The sequence below is a fragment of the Aedes albopictus genome, chromosome 2 (genome assembly GCF_035046485.1).
Source record: "Aedes albopictus strain Foshan chromosome 2, AalbF5, whole genome shotgun sequence".
In the NCBI taxonomy this organism is placed as follows: Eukaryota; Metazoa; Arthropoda; class Insecta; order Diptera; family Culicidae; genus Aedes; species Aedes albopictus.
In genome coordinates this window covers 327,848,098-327,862,402 of record NC_085137.1, presented here as the reverse complement: position 1 = coordinate 327,862,402, position 14,305 = coordinate 327,848,098, and the positions used below count along the sequence as shown (strand labels likewise).

The following is a 14,305-nucleotide window of genomic DNA, read 5'->3' as shown; positions in this document are numbered from 1 at the left end:
GTGCAGTCAGTCTAAGCTAAGCTAAGCTAAGCTAAGCTAAGCTAAGTAATGTCGGAGCAAGTATTTTCAGTGAAATTTTTAAAGCATCCTTTTGAAAAACTTCCTAAAAAACTGCATAGGAGTTTTCCTGAAGGAATCGGTGAAGAATTATTCATTAAATTTATGGACAGTTTTCTTAAGGATCTTTAGATAAATTTTTGAAGGAATCTCAAGAGGTACCAATCCATCTAATAATTTCTAAAAGAACACCACGATTAGGAAAAACATTAAAATCCTGGAGAATTTTTTAGAATGAATCCGTAAAAGATTTTCTTAAATAATTTCAGGAGGAAATTCTTCAATAATTAATGGAAAATTCCACATTGGTGGAATTTTTGAAGAAATTCATGAAAGGTAGAAATCATTGTAATAAAAATTTTAGAAGTTTAAGAAAAATGTTTAAAGAAAATCTTGGAGAAAATTCTGAAATATTTCATGCTATTTTTTTCAAAGAATCTTTTGGTAAATTTTTAGATGAGTTCTCACTGGAATTTTTGAAGATAACAACAATCTGCAGAATCCTTTAGTATACACGCCCTGCAATCAGTGTAGCAACGGCTTTGAATTTCTTTTCCAGCGCTGCTCTCAGGAATTCCGTTCGGAATTGTGCCTAGGAATTCATAAGCATTTTTTTGGAATTTGCATTTTACAAAACTTTTCGTTTTAAAATTGTTTTCTTGTATTCACTTACCGTCGTGCGGGGCTACTTTTGAAATGCGGGGCTACTTTGGACACTTTTGAATATGGATTTTTTGAATTCAAAATATGGTTCAAATCTGTTTGATGTCTTAGAAACTATTATAAAGCAATAGTTTTCCCTTCATTTGGTTGAAATTATTTTTCAAACAGACCGTTTATTGCTTGTCAGGGCGCGAAAAAACATCGAATAAACCAATATAATATACATAACGTATCAGAGCATTTGGTCTGTAGGCATTGTTTCTACAGTTCATAAATTTCAAAGGGTTGATCAATTCATTCAAAATGTATCAACGTAGCATAAACAATCGAATATTTGTATCGTTATACGTTATAAATGACCATTTCGCCCAAATAAAGGATTGATGGTCCCTTTTTTCAGGCTATCTATATAGCAATATCACGCTGCTCATAATACCAAAGGTAGCACAGAACCATCTTAAAACGCATATTTTTATTAAAATTATGTATGATACAGTATACTACAGTATTGGTACATTGTAGTTTTTCAAATAACCCTGGAATTTGAAAGGCAGTTTTGTTATAGATTAAAATGTCCAAAGTAGCCCCCTTCCGGTTCTATATGAGATGTGTCCGATTGGTGTATGAACATTTTTTTTGTTTATTGATGGATTTAGCTCATTTTTTGCATACATCCTACATACATACTCACAATTATTGTGTATAAAAATTGCGGGAATTCATTCACTAGTCTGGGAGTTATAATGTCATAAAGTTGAAAAACCATGAAAAAGTGTATAAAGAAGCCCCGCACGACGGTACGTAAGATTTTTTTCTGAAATTTCACAGAGAATCGTATTGAATATATTCATTTAAAGAAATTTGTACATTCAAAACTAAATGAAAGAATTCCAGGATAATTTCAACCCGATATGACTCCTATGTATGCTTCTGCAAAGTCTTGCATGAGCATTAGGCCGTCCTTTTTTTGCAAAATATAGAAATGTTATAAGTTCGTTAGTGGAAAATGATCGTTTTAGCTAAAAAATGATCGTGTCAAAATTTGAAGTCCGTATCTAAAGGCTAAGTGGCCCCTCAAGGGGCCTAAAGTTGTCAAAAATTGTATGGGACCAAAAAACATGAATTTTTTTTTTGACAAAACAAATACGCTATTCCACTAAAACCGGTGATTTTAGGACCCTAATGGGCCAAAACTGTGCTTACAAGATGACGGTGACGCTATCTGTTCATTTTCCATAGCGGTTGTTTTAGTTATTTTAGTGATCCACTCGGCTAGCTACTGCTTTGGTTCGATTGCCTTCGTCATACGGAAAACGAGAAACATTGTGAAATTGTAAGTGGAGTAGGGATGGCATTAGGGGTCGCAGTACCGACCACTTTTGGTGAGTACCGGTATTTCGGTACTGGGGTTGACAGTACCGGTAGTACCGGTAAAATACCGGTACTGAGAAATTTTCCACTAAAATGAAGAATCATCTATTTTGCACAGAAAATGTTAATCCCGGTTCAGGGAAGCTAACCAGTAAATACCTAATTAAACAAAAATATCAAATAAAAATGATGAAAAGAAATGAGTTGTATGAAACGGTTTTTTTTGTAATTGCGTTGCGAATTCCTTTACTTTTCACTCGCGGAAACAATGTTAAAACGGCCTACTTTTCTTCACTGAAGCAAAGGTGCCGAAAAGTACTACTTTTCGGCACTTTTGCCAGCACACACTTTTTGTTAAGTACCGCTACTTCCGTAGATACAGTTGCTGCTTCTACATGCACTGAGCAGTTCGAATCCGAATAAGGACGATTCAGATTCTGATTTGAACTGCCAATCAGGCGTAGAAGCAGAAGCTGAACCGACTTTTGCTTTTGCTTATGATGCTGCATGACGATGACGGGAGCTTGAAAACTTGCCACAGTTGGCCTACCATAGCCTACCTAATCGAAGAAAATACTATGCACTACGTCCTGTCGCGCATGAAAGCTCACACGTGGTTGCTGCTGATACACGTTTGTGTGGCTAGAGAGATTATACTGTACGGGTATTTTTGCAATTACAAAAAGCTTTGTATGCAACGCGTTGCAAAACTCGATTTTTTCAGCACTCGTCGTATTTATCCAACTCGGCAAGCCTCGTTGGATAAACGTACAACTCGTGCTGAAAAAATCATCATTTTGCAACTTGTTGCATAAATAACTATTGTAGCTTTTGTTTAGCTTCTACGCAGTTCCACAGGCAGTATCTTGATGAGTCTAAAATGAAACAGGAACACCCTTTGATATACCAAATTCAGATAGACAGCTACAAGGTGAAGACAGAAGAAGATTTAACTAGCTTTTCCTTGATGATGCTTTCAATGGATTTTAAAAACTGAAGAAATAACAAAAAACCCTAATCTAACAAGTTTTATTTTAAGCTAATAAATCCATTTGCAGAAATGTTTTGCATATATGAAATCTGGAACTCGATTTGAATAGGTCGTATGTGCTTTTGTCGATATAATATTCGATCAGTTAGATTCGCTTCTTATAGCGGAAACTGTTGAAATTTAACAAAATCAATACATACAACCGATTCCTTACAAAACAGGCTTTCTGTTTTATCATTAAAAGCCACCGAAATATCATCCATATTTCTACTATTACTAAAATAAACTGATCGAATTTTATATCGATGAAAGCACATACGACCTATTCAAATCGAGCTCCAGAAGTGTTTGTTTGTCACACTTGGTTTTAAATAAATGTTTTCGTTTATTCCCGACTAGAAAATTATGTCAAGTGTGTAACATATTTTGTTATGACATTATAAAAAATTTCAATAACTCATTATGTTATTAAATAGATGAAGGATGATGTTAAAATAACTAAAATTGTAACAAAAAGAACTCTGGTGTAATCAATTAAATAACTTATTGTATTATGAACAGACCAAAATTATAACAAAACGTGATATAAATCTTAGCTTCATAATAACAAGTTTCTATCATAATTTGATACAACTTTGTAACAATGCTATCTCAATGCCAAAGAATAGAAACATAAGTATACTACAATGAGTTACGATCAGATTTTATTACATAATGTGTTATAATGGTGTAATATGTAATAGTTATGTACACCCAATGTTTCTGACAGAAGTATAACACAATAAGTTATAAATATCAGGATTAGTTAGAAAGATGTTACATTTTTGTTATAAGCTTCTAGTCGAGTTTCCATTGCATATCGGCTATACTAATGATCGGATTAAAAAAGAAGAAAAAATACCGGTTTCCAAACATTTCGGAAAAGATTTCACGGTACCGAAAGTACCGGTACTAAGGCTCAGTCAGTACCGGTATTTCGGTACCAAAAATTGGTCGGTAATACCGGTATTTTCGGTACCGGTACTACCGGTACTACATCCCTAGATGGCATGCTCCTCAGTGTGTGCAAGTGTGCGTGGTTTTAATATGAAAATGAGATACTTACCTTACCGTACCGGTCAGACAAAGGCCTATGTTTCTTCTGCTGTACGTGGCAGTTGTCTCAATTCTACTCGGTCCACACCACGATTAGGAAAAACATTAAAATCCTGGAGATTTTTTTAGAATGAATCCGTAAAAGATTTTCTTAAATAATTTCAGGAGGAAATTCTTCAATAATTAATGGAAAATTCCACATTGGTGGAATTTTTGAAGAAATTCATGAAAGGTAGAAATCATTGTAATAAAAATTTTAGAAGTTTAAGAAAAACGGTTAAAGAAAATCTTGGAGAAAATTCTGAAATATTTCATGCTATTTTTTTTCAAAGAACCTTTTGGTAAATTTTTAGATGAGTCCTCACTGGAATTTTTGAAGATAACAACAATCTGCAGAATCCTTTAGTATACACGCCCTGCAATCAGTGTAGCAACGGCTTTGAATTTCTTTTCCAGCGCTGCTCTCAGGAATTCCGTTCGGAATTGTGCCTAGGAATTCATAAGCATTTTTTTGGAATTTGCATTTTATAAAACTTTTCGTTTTAAAATTGTTTGCTTGTATTCACTTACGTCAGATTTTTTTCTGAAATTTCACAGAGAATGGTATTGAATATATTCATTTTAAGAAATTTGTACATTCAAAACTATATGAAAGAATTCCAGGATAATTTCAACCCGATATGACTCCTATGTATGCTTCTGCAAAGTCTTGCATGAGCATTAGGCCGTCCTTTTTTTGCAAAATATAGAAATGTTATAAGTTCGTTAGTGGAAAATGATCGTTTTAGCTAAAAAATGATCGTGTCAAAATTTGAAGTCCGTATCTAAAGGCTAAGTGGCCCCTCAAGGGGCCTAAAGTTGTCAAAAATTGTATGGGACCAAAAAACATGAATTTTTTTTTTTTTTGACAAAACAAAAACGCTATTCCACTAAAACCGGTGATTTTAGGACCCTAATGGGCCAAAACTGTGCTTAGATTTGCGATATATCTACTCGTTCCCAAGATATTGACAAAAAACAACTGAAAAATCAGTATTTTTGACCATTTTTTTAGATTCCGAAGGAAACTTACCCTATTTTGTTCAATAACTCAAAAACGAGTAGACCTAAGCATATTTTTGGCCCTTTAGGGTCCTAAAACCATCGGTTTTAGTAGAATAGCGTATTTTTGTCGAAAAAAATCATGTTTTTTTGGTCCCATACAAATTTTTGACAACTTTAGGCCCCTTGAGGGACCACTTAGCCTTGAGATACGGACTTCAAATTTTGACACGATCATTAAAAAAAAAGGCGCGGACACCGTCTTCAGCCAAAGGCTGCACAGACTGTAAGAAACTTAACACTAGACAAGGGACACACGGTGCATGCACCAGTGGATACGGAGAAGAAACTACTCTCACGAAAAGTTTCATCGCCCGGAGCGGGAATCGAACCCTCACCCCACAGCACGGTGCGATTAGAAGCTTGGTGACCCTAACCGCACGGCTACGAGGCTTAGCTAAAACGATCATTTTCCACTAACGAACTAGTTATAACATTTCCAATTTTCGCAAAATAAGGGACGGCCTAATGAGCATGAGCATGAGCATAGATGCTGTATATAATGTTTTGGTTATTGTTTTGAAATTCTTCTAATGATAGAAAAATTTGTTTGACGTCTCTAAAATTTGCTTCATGCCTTATAAAACTAAAATACCATATTGTATTTTTACAATTGTAGGAAACTAATGTATATTTTTATTTTTTTTGTTCATTTCCAGTTTAATCGCTAGCATCAACGGTGAGAGAGGTCAATCCACGGTGCGCTCAGCTAGCAATGGCAACAAACGCCAGTCCATCAGCAGCCAGGATACTTCCGGTGATGTCGAGTCTGACGTGGTGGTGGGAAAATCCGTCGGACGGGAGCGCATAAACTCGACTTCGCACTATTCGACTGAGAAAAGCGGGTCCTCGGGTTACTACAGTACAAATATTTTCTTTGCGGGCGGTTCTGTGGCGGAGGACCACATCTACTACGAGCCGGTTGTGAACCGAGTTCGGAAGGCACCCTCGGAAAGTGGGAGCAAGCCAACCGGCTCAACCGTTGGCAAGAGAGAAGGCATTTTGAAGAATAGTAAGTCGCAGGATGCTAGTAAAGCTCAGAAGAATGGCAAAACATTAGAAAAGTACTATTACCCGGCTACCTTGGAAAACGTGTCCAATGACGTCGCAATTATGCGTGCGAAACCGTCGAGCAGAGATGAGAAGCTTACCGACAATACCGAGGGTCCGGATGGATCGATTCCACGTCCAATATGGCCGCTGGATGTGGACGATTCATTGGCGGACATCAATCTGGAGGCATTTAAAATGCGGCACAATAGCCAGCAGAACTTAATAGGATTAGAAAGTTCGGCTTCATCGAATTCGGACAACGAACTTTACTCGGTTAGCAAGAAAAATCAAGATGACACAGCAAAAAAGAAATTCCAGTCGCAGTCGCAGTACGAGGAATATCTGGAATTTCACAATACACGCAATATTTTGGAACAGATTCGTGGGAAGCTCAATACTCTACTAGAACAAAGAACAGAGGGTCAGAAACAGGCCGATAACAGCAATGGGCTCACGCAGGCAGAAGCCGAGCTTGAAGAAAACATTGCTAACCTGAAGTCAGACTTGGAAGGCTACCTGCAATCTATGAATCAAAAGAATGAGAATGAAATCAAACGCTTCTGTAAGGGAATGTCGAAGGATGCCAAAGTGGTAGCAGTTCAGAATGCCGTTGAACAGCGTCACCGTTCGCGCGGTTCATCGGTGAATTTCGAAAACGACTACGAAGTTCTTGAGAACCACAGGGTCTTTGAGCAATCGTATTACCCCTCAACGGCTCAAAGGACTCTCACGAGGTATCCCAATCCCGGTGATCAGCCATCACTTTTTGAAACGGTCTACGTGAGGGACGGCTTCAACGTTCGTCAGCTGAATCGGCCTGCCCCGAACCCGTTCGCTCAGGAAGCTCGCTCCACTCAAATGCTGCTGAATCAGCGATCGATCTACGTTCAGCCGCAGCAGTTGCAGCAGCAGCAGCACCAGCCGATTCGTTATTTGAGCAACGCGGAGATCAACGCTATGAGCAACTATGAGGTATGCGAACGAAGGCCTAGCAAGGTGTCGATCGAGATACCCGAAGAAGGAAGCAAAAGTGCACACTTAGTGGTAGACAGTGGTGTTGGGATGGGAATCGTTAGCGATCTGGTTACGGAGGGTCGCGTTAGGCGTAAGTCAGAGTTAAGCAATAGCAATAATGTAGGGAAAAATGGCGATGTGAGTGATTTTACGTTGCAACGTGTGATTTTGATGGAAAGTTTGGGCAAGAATGGCAAGATGTTTGGTGATAAGGAGAAGATGCTGTTGGAGTATCATTTGAACAAACCGAGCTACTGGGAGCTGTACTATGGTGCAAATCGGGAGGAACATAAACCACACCACACGCTGATACGGAAAGTGAAGATTGGAGGAAAGAACGCCATATCGGTTTCATATGTAAGTATTTTCCGTTTAATAAGCTTTTTGCAATAGAGTTAAACGATGTCTTAATTTCTTTTGCTCTGCATATTTGACAAAAAATATTTGGACTGACACATTTTCAACTCGGTATATTGTTCAACCGTTTCAAAAAGGAAGGATGATGCTAGAAATCGTGCATTGCAAGTATTTTTTACTTACATGGTTACCTGTGCAGCAGCGGTGTAGATTTGGTCGTTATCGCTATGGGTATGGTTTTTTGTTGGCATTGCAGTAAAGTTTCAATTTCATCACCCCTCTTTACAAAATTTTTTGTAAATATTGTTCAAATTCCATACGCATTTTAAATATTTTTAACGTTGCGAAGCGCGCCTCAATTCTCCTTTTTGAAGAAGATAAAGGAGATTTACACTCAAATATAACACGAACTAATTGAGACATGTCAGGTCAGATCAGTCGCGCGAAGGGGTTGATACTATCAGAACATTTCTGTAACAAAGGCAAAATAGTGTGTCATTTTGGTATAGAAGTTTCTATGTTTTTTGGGTGTTTTTTAATTGTTTTGTAATTTAGATAATTCCTAAAAAAAATAATTTGAGAATTATATGTTTTTCTGTGTATCAATCTGTTAAAAGCTTCATTAAATACAAATGTGATGCATAACCAGAAAATATGGAAAGTTACTGAGATTGAGTACTGTAATAAGTGAATCTGGCGGAGTGAAAATTGAACGGTGATGAAAAACAACAAATAAATGAAGCAAGCTTTTCTAGCATTCGCGTGTGTAAACAAAGGCACCACCGTATATGAACATTAACATTGTGACAGCAGTGGAGTTATGTCAAACACACAAGATGACAGTGGCGCTATCTGTTCATTTTCTATAGCGGCTGTTTTAGTTATTTTAGTGATCCATTCGGCTAGCTGCTGCTTTGGTTCGATTGCAACGTCATAAATACGGAAAACGAGAAACATTGTGAAATCGTAAGTGGAGTAGGGATGGCATGCTCCTCAGTGTGTGCAAGTGTGCGTGGTTTTAATATGAAAATGAGATGCTTACCTTACCGTACCGGTCAGACTAAGGCCTATGTTTCCTCTGCTGTACGTAGCAGTTGTCTCAATTCTACTCGGTCCATGGTTGTACGTCTCCAGTTCCGCACTCTGCGAAGAGTCCGCAAATCGACCCAACTAGCTCGCTGCGTCCACGTCTTCTTGTACCGGTCGGATGACTCTCAAGAACCATTTTAGTCGGGTTGCTATCCGACATCCTGATGACGTGACCCTCCCACCGTAACCACCTGAATTTCGCGGTGTGGATGATGGTTAGTTCTCTCAGCAGCTGATGCAGTTCGTGGTTCATTTGCCTTCCCCAAGTCCCGTTTTCCATCTGCACTCCGTCGTAGATGGTACGCAACACCTTCCATTTGAAAACTCCAAGGGCGCGTTGGTCCTCTGCACGTCCATGCTTCGTGCCCTTAGAGAACAACCGGTCTTATCAGCGTTTTGTAGATAGTTAACTTCGTGTTACGGCGAACTTTGTTCGATCGTAGAGTTCTGCGGAATCCAAAGTTATCTAGATTCTTTCTAGATCTTTCCAAGCCCAATATAGGGGAAATTACCTATTCTCGGCCGTTTTGTTCTCTTCGTCATGGGGGGTTTTTGCCAGCCAAATTGCCCGAAACTTGGCCATATAATTCAGCTTAACGACCGATAATAGGTAATTTCCCCTAGTAAACTTTTATCGGAAATTTATTTTGACTGTGTTATTTTTTTTCAAATGGGTGAATATCGAAACTATCATTGACTGGCAAACGGTTAAAACGAGTACGCTTGTAAATTAAATTCATCCAATAAGTAAATCAATGTTGACAGAGAATCATCCGAGCTACTTAAGGAAATAGTACGCCAGTGACAAAATTGGACAAGCAGAAGCTAGATTGGTTAACATTTTCAGGCACTTTGGGCGTAATAATAATCTCAAAAAATTGTAGAGTTCACGTCAGGTTTGTCAGGTAAAAATGCTGTAATAAACGATTTTTGTTTCAGTTGTGTACGAAGTTTGAACCACCTTAATTTTAATTTTGAAAGCAATTGAGAGTTGAAATATTAAAACCATTTTTGACAGTTAGATTTAATTATCAGGTTTCTTTTGAAGACTGTAGAAAAATGTTTATGAGTTTGTCCCACTTCTGCGAAGCTCACAACGCAGAAAGATATGCTTGGTAGAAGAAAGGAGTGCTTCGTATTCTGCGAACAAAAAAATCGTTACGTATTCGTTAACAAAAAAAAAATCATGATTTCACCTTTTTATGCATCTTTCCAAATTAATGTCCCGCGTTGGAGCTCTGATCACCTGGTCACTTTATCCTTGGAGCCTTTGCCACCATGTTCATTGTTTTTGACCCAATAATGACTAATCCGATTCGCCTGGCTTTACTCTTTAATCGGATGTACGTTTCCGGCATCGTATCATATTTTTGAACTATAATATCAATATCATCAGCGACACCAAGCAGCTCAACGGACATCGTGAAAATCGTTCGACTCGTGTTTATCCTCGCTCTCCTTATTACACCCGCCAACGTAATATTAAATAGCAAGCACGAAAGACCATCGCCTTGCCGAACCCTCTGCGAGATTCGAAGGGACTCAAGATTGCCCCTGATACTCGAACTACGCACATCACTTGATCCATTGTCGCCTTGATCAATCGTATCAGTTTTTCCGGAAACCCGTATTCGTGCATAATCTGCCATAGTCTCGATTGATTGTATCATACGCCGGTTTAAAATCAATGAACAAGTGATGTGTGGGCACGTTGTATTCGCGGCATTTCTGCAACACCTGGTCCGTTCGTTCAGCGCATTCACACATGAATCCAGCCTGACATTGCCCCTCGAACTCTCTTGCAATCGCTGATAGACGGCGGTATAAAATTTGAGAGAGTATCTTGTAGGTAGCGCTCAGTAGTGTGATCGCGCGATAGTTCCCGCAATCCAACTTATCGCCCATTTTGTAGAAGGGACACACGATATCTTCCATCCATTCCTCCGGTGATACTTCCTCCTCCCAAATCTTAGTAATGACCCAGTATAGTGCTCTCACCAGTGCTTCTCCACCATATTTTAGAAGCTCGCTTGGTAAAACCAAGCTGTGAGACGATTGTTTAATAATATAAGACATAACAAGTTGATACTGTTTTCGCTGCACAATGGTTCACGAAAAAGATTTACGAGGAAAGATGCATTCAGCGCCCTCAAATGATTTTTTAGACAAATATGGTCTCTTACAAAGTTGTTCCAAAAAAAATAAGGCCCTCTTTCCAATATGCATGAAAATTAGGGTGGTCCATATTTTCAAAGAAATTAGAAACCAAACTTTTAATTGCAAGAATAACTATATATTTTCTTTGGGAAAGTTGTAGGTAGATCTATCAATTTTGAGCAAGTTTGCCGAAGACAGTTTTTATGTAGCTTTAAAATTGACCTAGAGATATTTTTTCTGAATAAGCTTAGGGTGGCTCAAGAAAAACCGGCTTTCTGGGATTAACTTTTTCAGTTTCGATTTTTCATCAAAGTCGCCCAAGAAACACTTGTAGAGCATTTGAAGAAACTGAGATGGTCGTTATCTCTTCTTGCTCTATAGTTACAGGTGTTTTTTCTTAAAAAATCATAGTTTGTTTTAAAGGTAATATGACGGGTTGGGGCAAACATAAAAAATATCTTTTGCCCGCATTCGAAAGAAGAGATGTTGTTATAAAATATATCAAAAAATTAGAGAGGTGTTATTTTTGTAACTCAAGTAAAGAATACTTGAAAAATGTCTATTTTATCTAGAAAATCATCAATATCTTTTGAACGGAATGACGTAGCAACATTCTCAGCGCACAAAAATGTGCGTTTTTGGAAGCTCTAAATGTGATTCTTTCAGGAATTTGAAACAAAAACAACTTTGTAAAAGACCATATTTGTCTTAAAACTCATTTGAAGGCGCTGAATGCATCTTTCCTCGTAAATCTCGTTCGTGGACCACTGTGCACTGCACTGTTTTGAGGCATGAGCATGGTAAGATGGTGTAAGCGATTTATATCATGGCAGTGAGAGTGTTAATCGAGCCGAATTTAGAAACTCTTAGCTGGCGCTGTTTGTCATCGACTGGGTCATGGAAGCATGAGGTTAGATCTTGCTCCTCGCAAGAGTTCTGTTGAACGTTCTTCTTCTTTATGGCTCTACGTTCCCACTGGAACTTGGTCTGCCTCTCTTCAACTGAGTTCCAAAGTTTTTAATTGAAGGGCTTTCTTTGCCTGCCATTGAATGAATTTGTATATTTGTGAGGCAAGCACAATGATACTCTATGTCCAGGGAGTCGAGAAAATTTTCCCGATCGGAACGGGAATCGAATCCGCCGTTATCGGACTGGCGATTGATAGCCTTAACCACTAGGCTACTGTTGGATTTTCCTTCCACTTAAATCACCATTTTACAGCTCTTCGTTAAAAAGTTTAACTAAAAAAAACACTCAAATGGGGATTTTTTTTATTACCGTACGGGTTTGGGCCGAAGGGTCTCAGATTTTCATGAAACTTTTTCCACAGGCAGGGCTCATGGATATATGAACAAAAAAAAATTGAGGAAAAATTCAGGGTCGCCTATTTTCCCGGAAAACTCAGGTGGAATTTTTCGTTTTTCCCTGAAACTACTTTTAAAAATCATAACTCAAGAACGAAGCATCGTTGAAACATTTTTTTTTAAATGAAAGCAAATTTTCTCAGAAATCCAAAAAAAATATGAACTGGAAAAAGTTTCCCACAAAATTTAAAAGACACGGACACGTTCAATGCTTCCAGTGAGCTATTTGCTCTCTGAAGGAAGCACGACACTAGACAACGGACTAGCATGCAACGCCCAGTGGCACAGCCGAAAACTTTTCCTGACAGCTGCGGCGGGAATCGAACCCGCGCTCCTTAGCACGATGTGACTAAAGGCTTGGTGACCTTAGCCGCACGACTACGAAGCCACACAATTTTCCACAGTTGAGAAAATTCGTTAGGCGCCTGATCACGTGGAAAATTTTCTAAAAAATATTTTTGAGAAGGTTATTTCATAAGCTTTAATCGCTGAAATTTTTGGAATGCACTTTTTTTTTCGTTTTTGAGTTATGGCCAATTTTGTTTAAAAATGTCCAAATGTGCCATAAAAGCCTTTTCTTTGAAAAATCATAACTCAAGAACGAAGCATCGTAGAAACAAAGTTTTTAAATAAAAATGGAATCAAATTTTCTCAGGAATCCAAAAAAATATGAAATGGAAAAAGTTTTCCACAAAATTTTTCACCGTTGAGAAAATTCATAAAGAAAAGCTGGAAAAACTATGTCCGAACTCGTGGACAATTTAAAATAATATATATTTTTGAGAAGGTAAATTCATGAGGTTTGATCCCTGATATTTTTGGAATGCACTTAATTTTCGTTCCTGAGTTATGGCAAATTTTGTGAAAAATGACCATATAGTCGACTCTCCACATGTCGATGTTCTACATCTCTATATCTCTCTCTATCTCGATGGTTTTGTCGGTCTCTTCAATCTGCATACATTTTACCCTTCTACATGTCGATATCTCCTTATCTCGATGTCTCTCTATCTCGATACGATCTTGTTCGTTTTTGTTCTAGATTTTCTTTCAATATGTCGATATGCTCGTTTTTACAGGTTACTAGATCTCTTTTCCGCTTTTTTTCCGGCTTTTCTTTATGAATTTTCTCAACGGTGGAAAATTTTGTAGAACACTTTTTCCACATCATATTTTTTTTGGATTCCTGATAAAATTTGATTTCATTTTTATCAAAAAACTTTGTTTCTACGATGCTTCGTTCTTGAGTTATGATTTTTCAAAGAAAAGGCTTTTATGGCACATTTGGACATTTTTCAACAAAATTGGCCATAACTAAAAAAAAAAGTGCATTACAAAAATTTCACCGATTAAAGCTTATATAATAACCTTCTCAAAAATATTTTTTCGAAAATTTTCTACGAGTTCGGGCATAGGTTTTCCGGCTTTTCTTTACAAATTTTCCCAACTGTGGAAAATTTTGTGGGAAACTTTTTTTTGGATTTCTGAAAAAAATTTCTTCAGTTTTTCATTTTCTAAAAAAAAAAACTTGGTTTCTACGATGCTTCGTTCTTGAATTATGATTTTTCAAAGTAAGTAGTGTCAGGGAAAAAAAAATTCCACCTGCGTTTTCCGAGAAAATAGGCGACCCTGATTTTTCCTCAATTTTTTTTGTTCATATATCCATTAGTGTGGGTCATCGGAACCGCTTTCTCAGATCAAAGCTTTTTTGGTTCCTTTTCGGGTCCTGAGTATCTGTGCAAAATTTGAGCACGATCGGTTGCGTCTACACTTTGCGCATTGCAATTGAAATTTGTATGGGATTTTGTATGGGAAAACATACTTTTTTGCATTTTTGTCATAAGTTGAGAAAGTTTGTCTGAAACTGTTTAACCGATACTATAAAATGATAGCCTAGGATGTTCTGAAAAACTTTGTTGAAGACCGCAAAGCGATCCGATGCTTGTGAAAATAGCTATAACCAACGAAACGCATGCATGTGTTTATGTTTTAA

General features: G+C 37.7%; 1 protein-coding gene across 4 annotated transcripts in view; it reads left to right on the top strand.

The window, feature by feature from the left end:
- LOC109404342 (uncharacterized) overlaps positions 1-14,305 on the top strand; it is a 438,368-nt gene that overhangs the window by 165,791 nt on the left and 258,272 nt on the right. For 3 of the 4 annotated variants that reach the window (XM_019677187.3, XM_019677188.3, XM_062852481.1), the window contains exon 3: positions 5,938-7,702. In XM_019677187.3, the coding sequence (XP_019532732.3) occupies positions 5,938-7,702 (1,765 nt within the window). The remainder of the gene's footprint in view (positions 1-5,937; positions 7,703-14,305) is intronic. The other variant, XM_062852482.1, reaches the window with a different exon arrangement.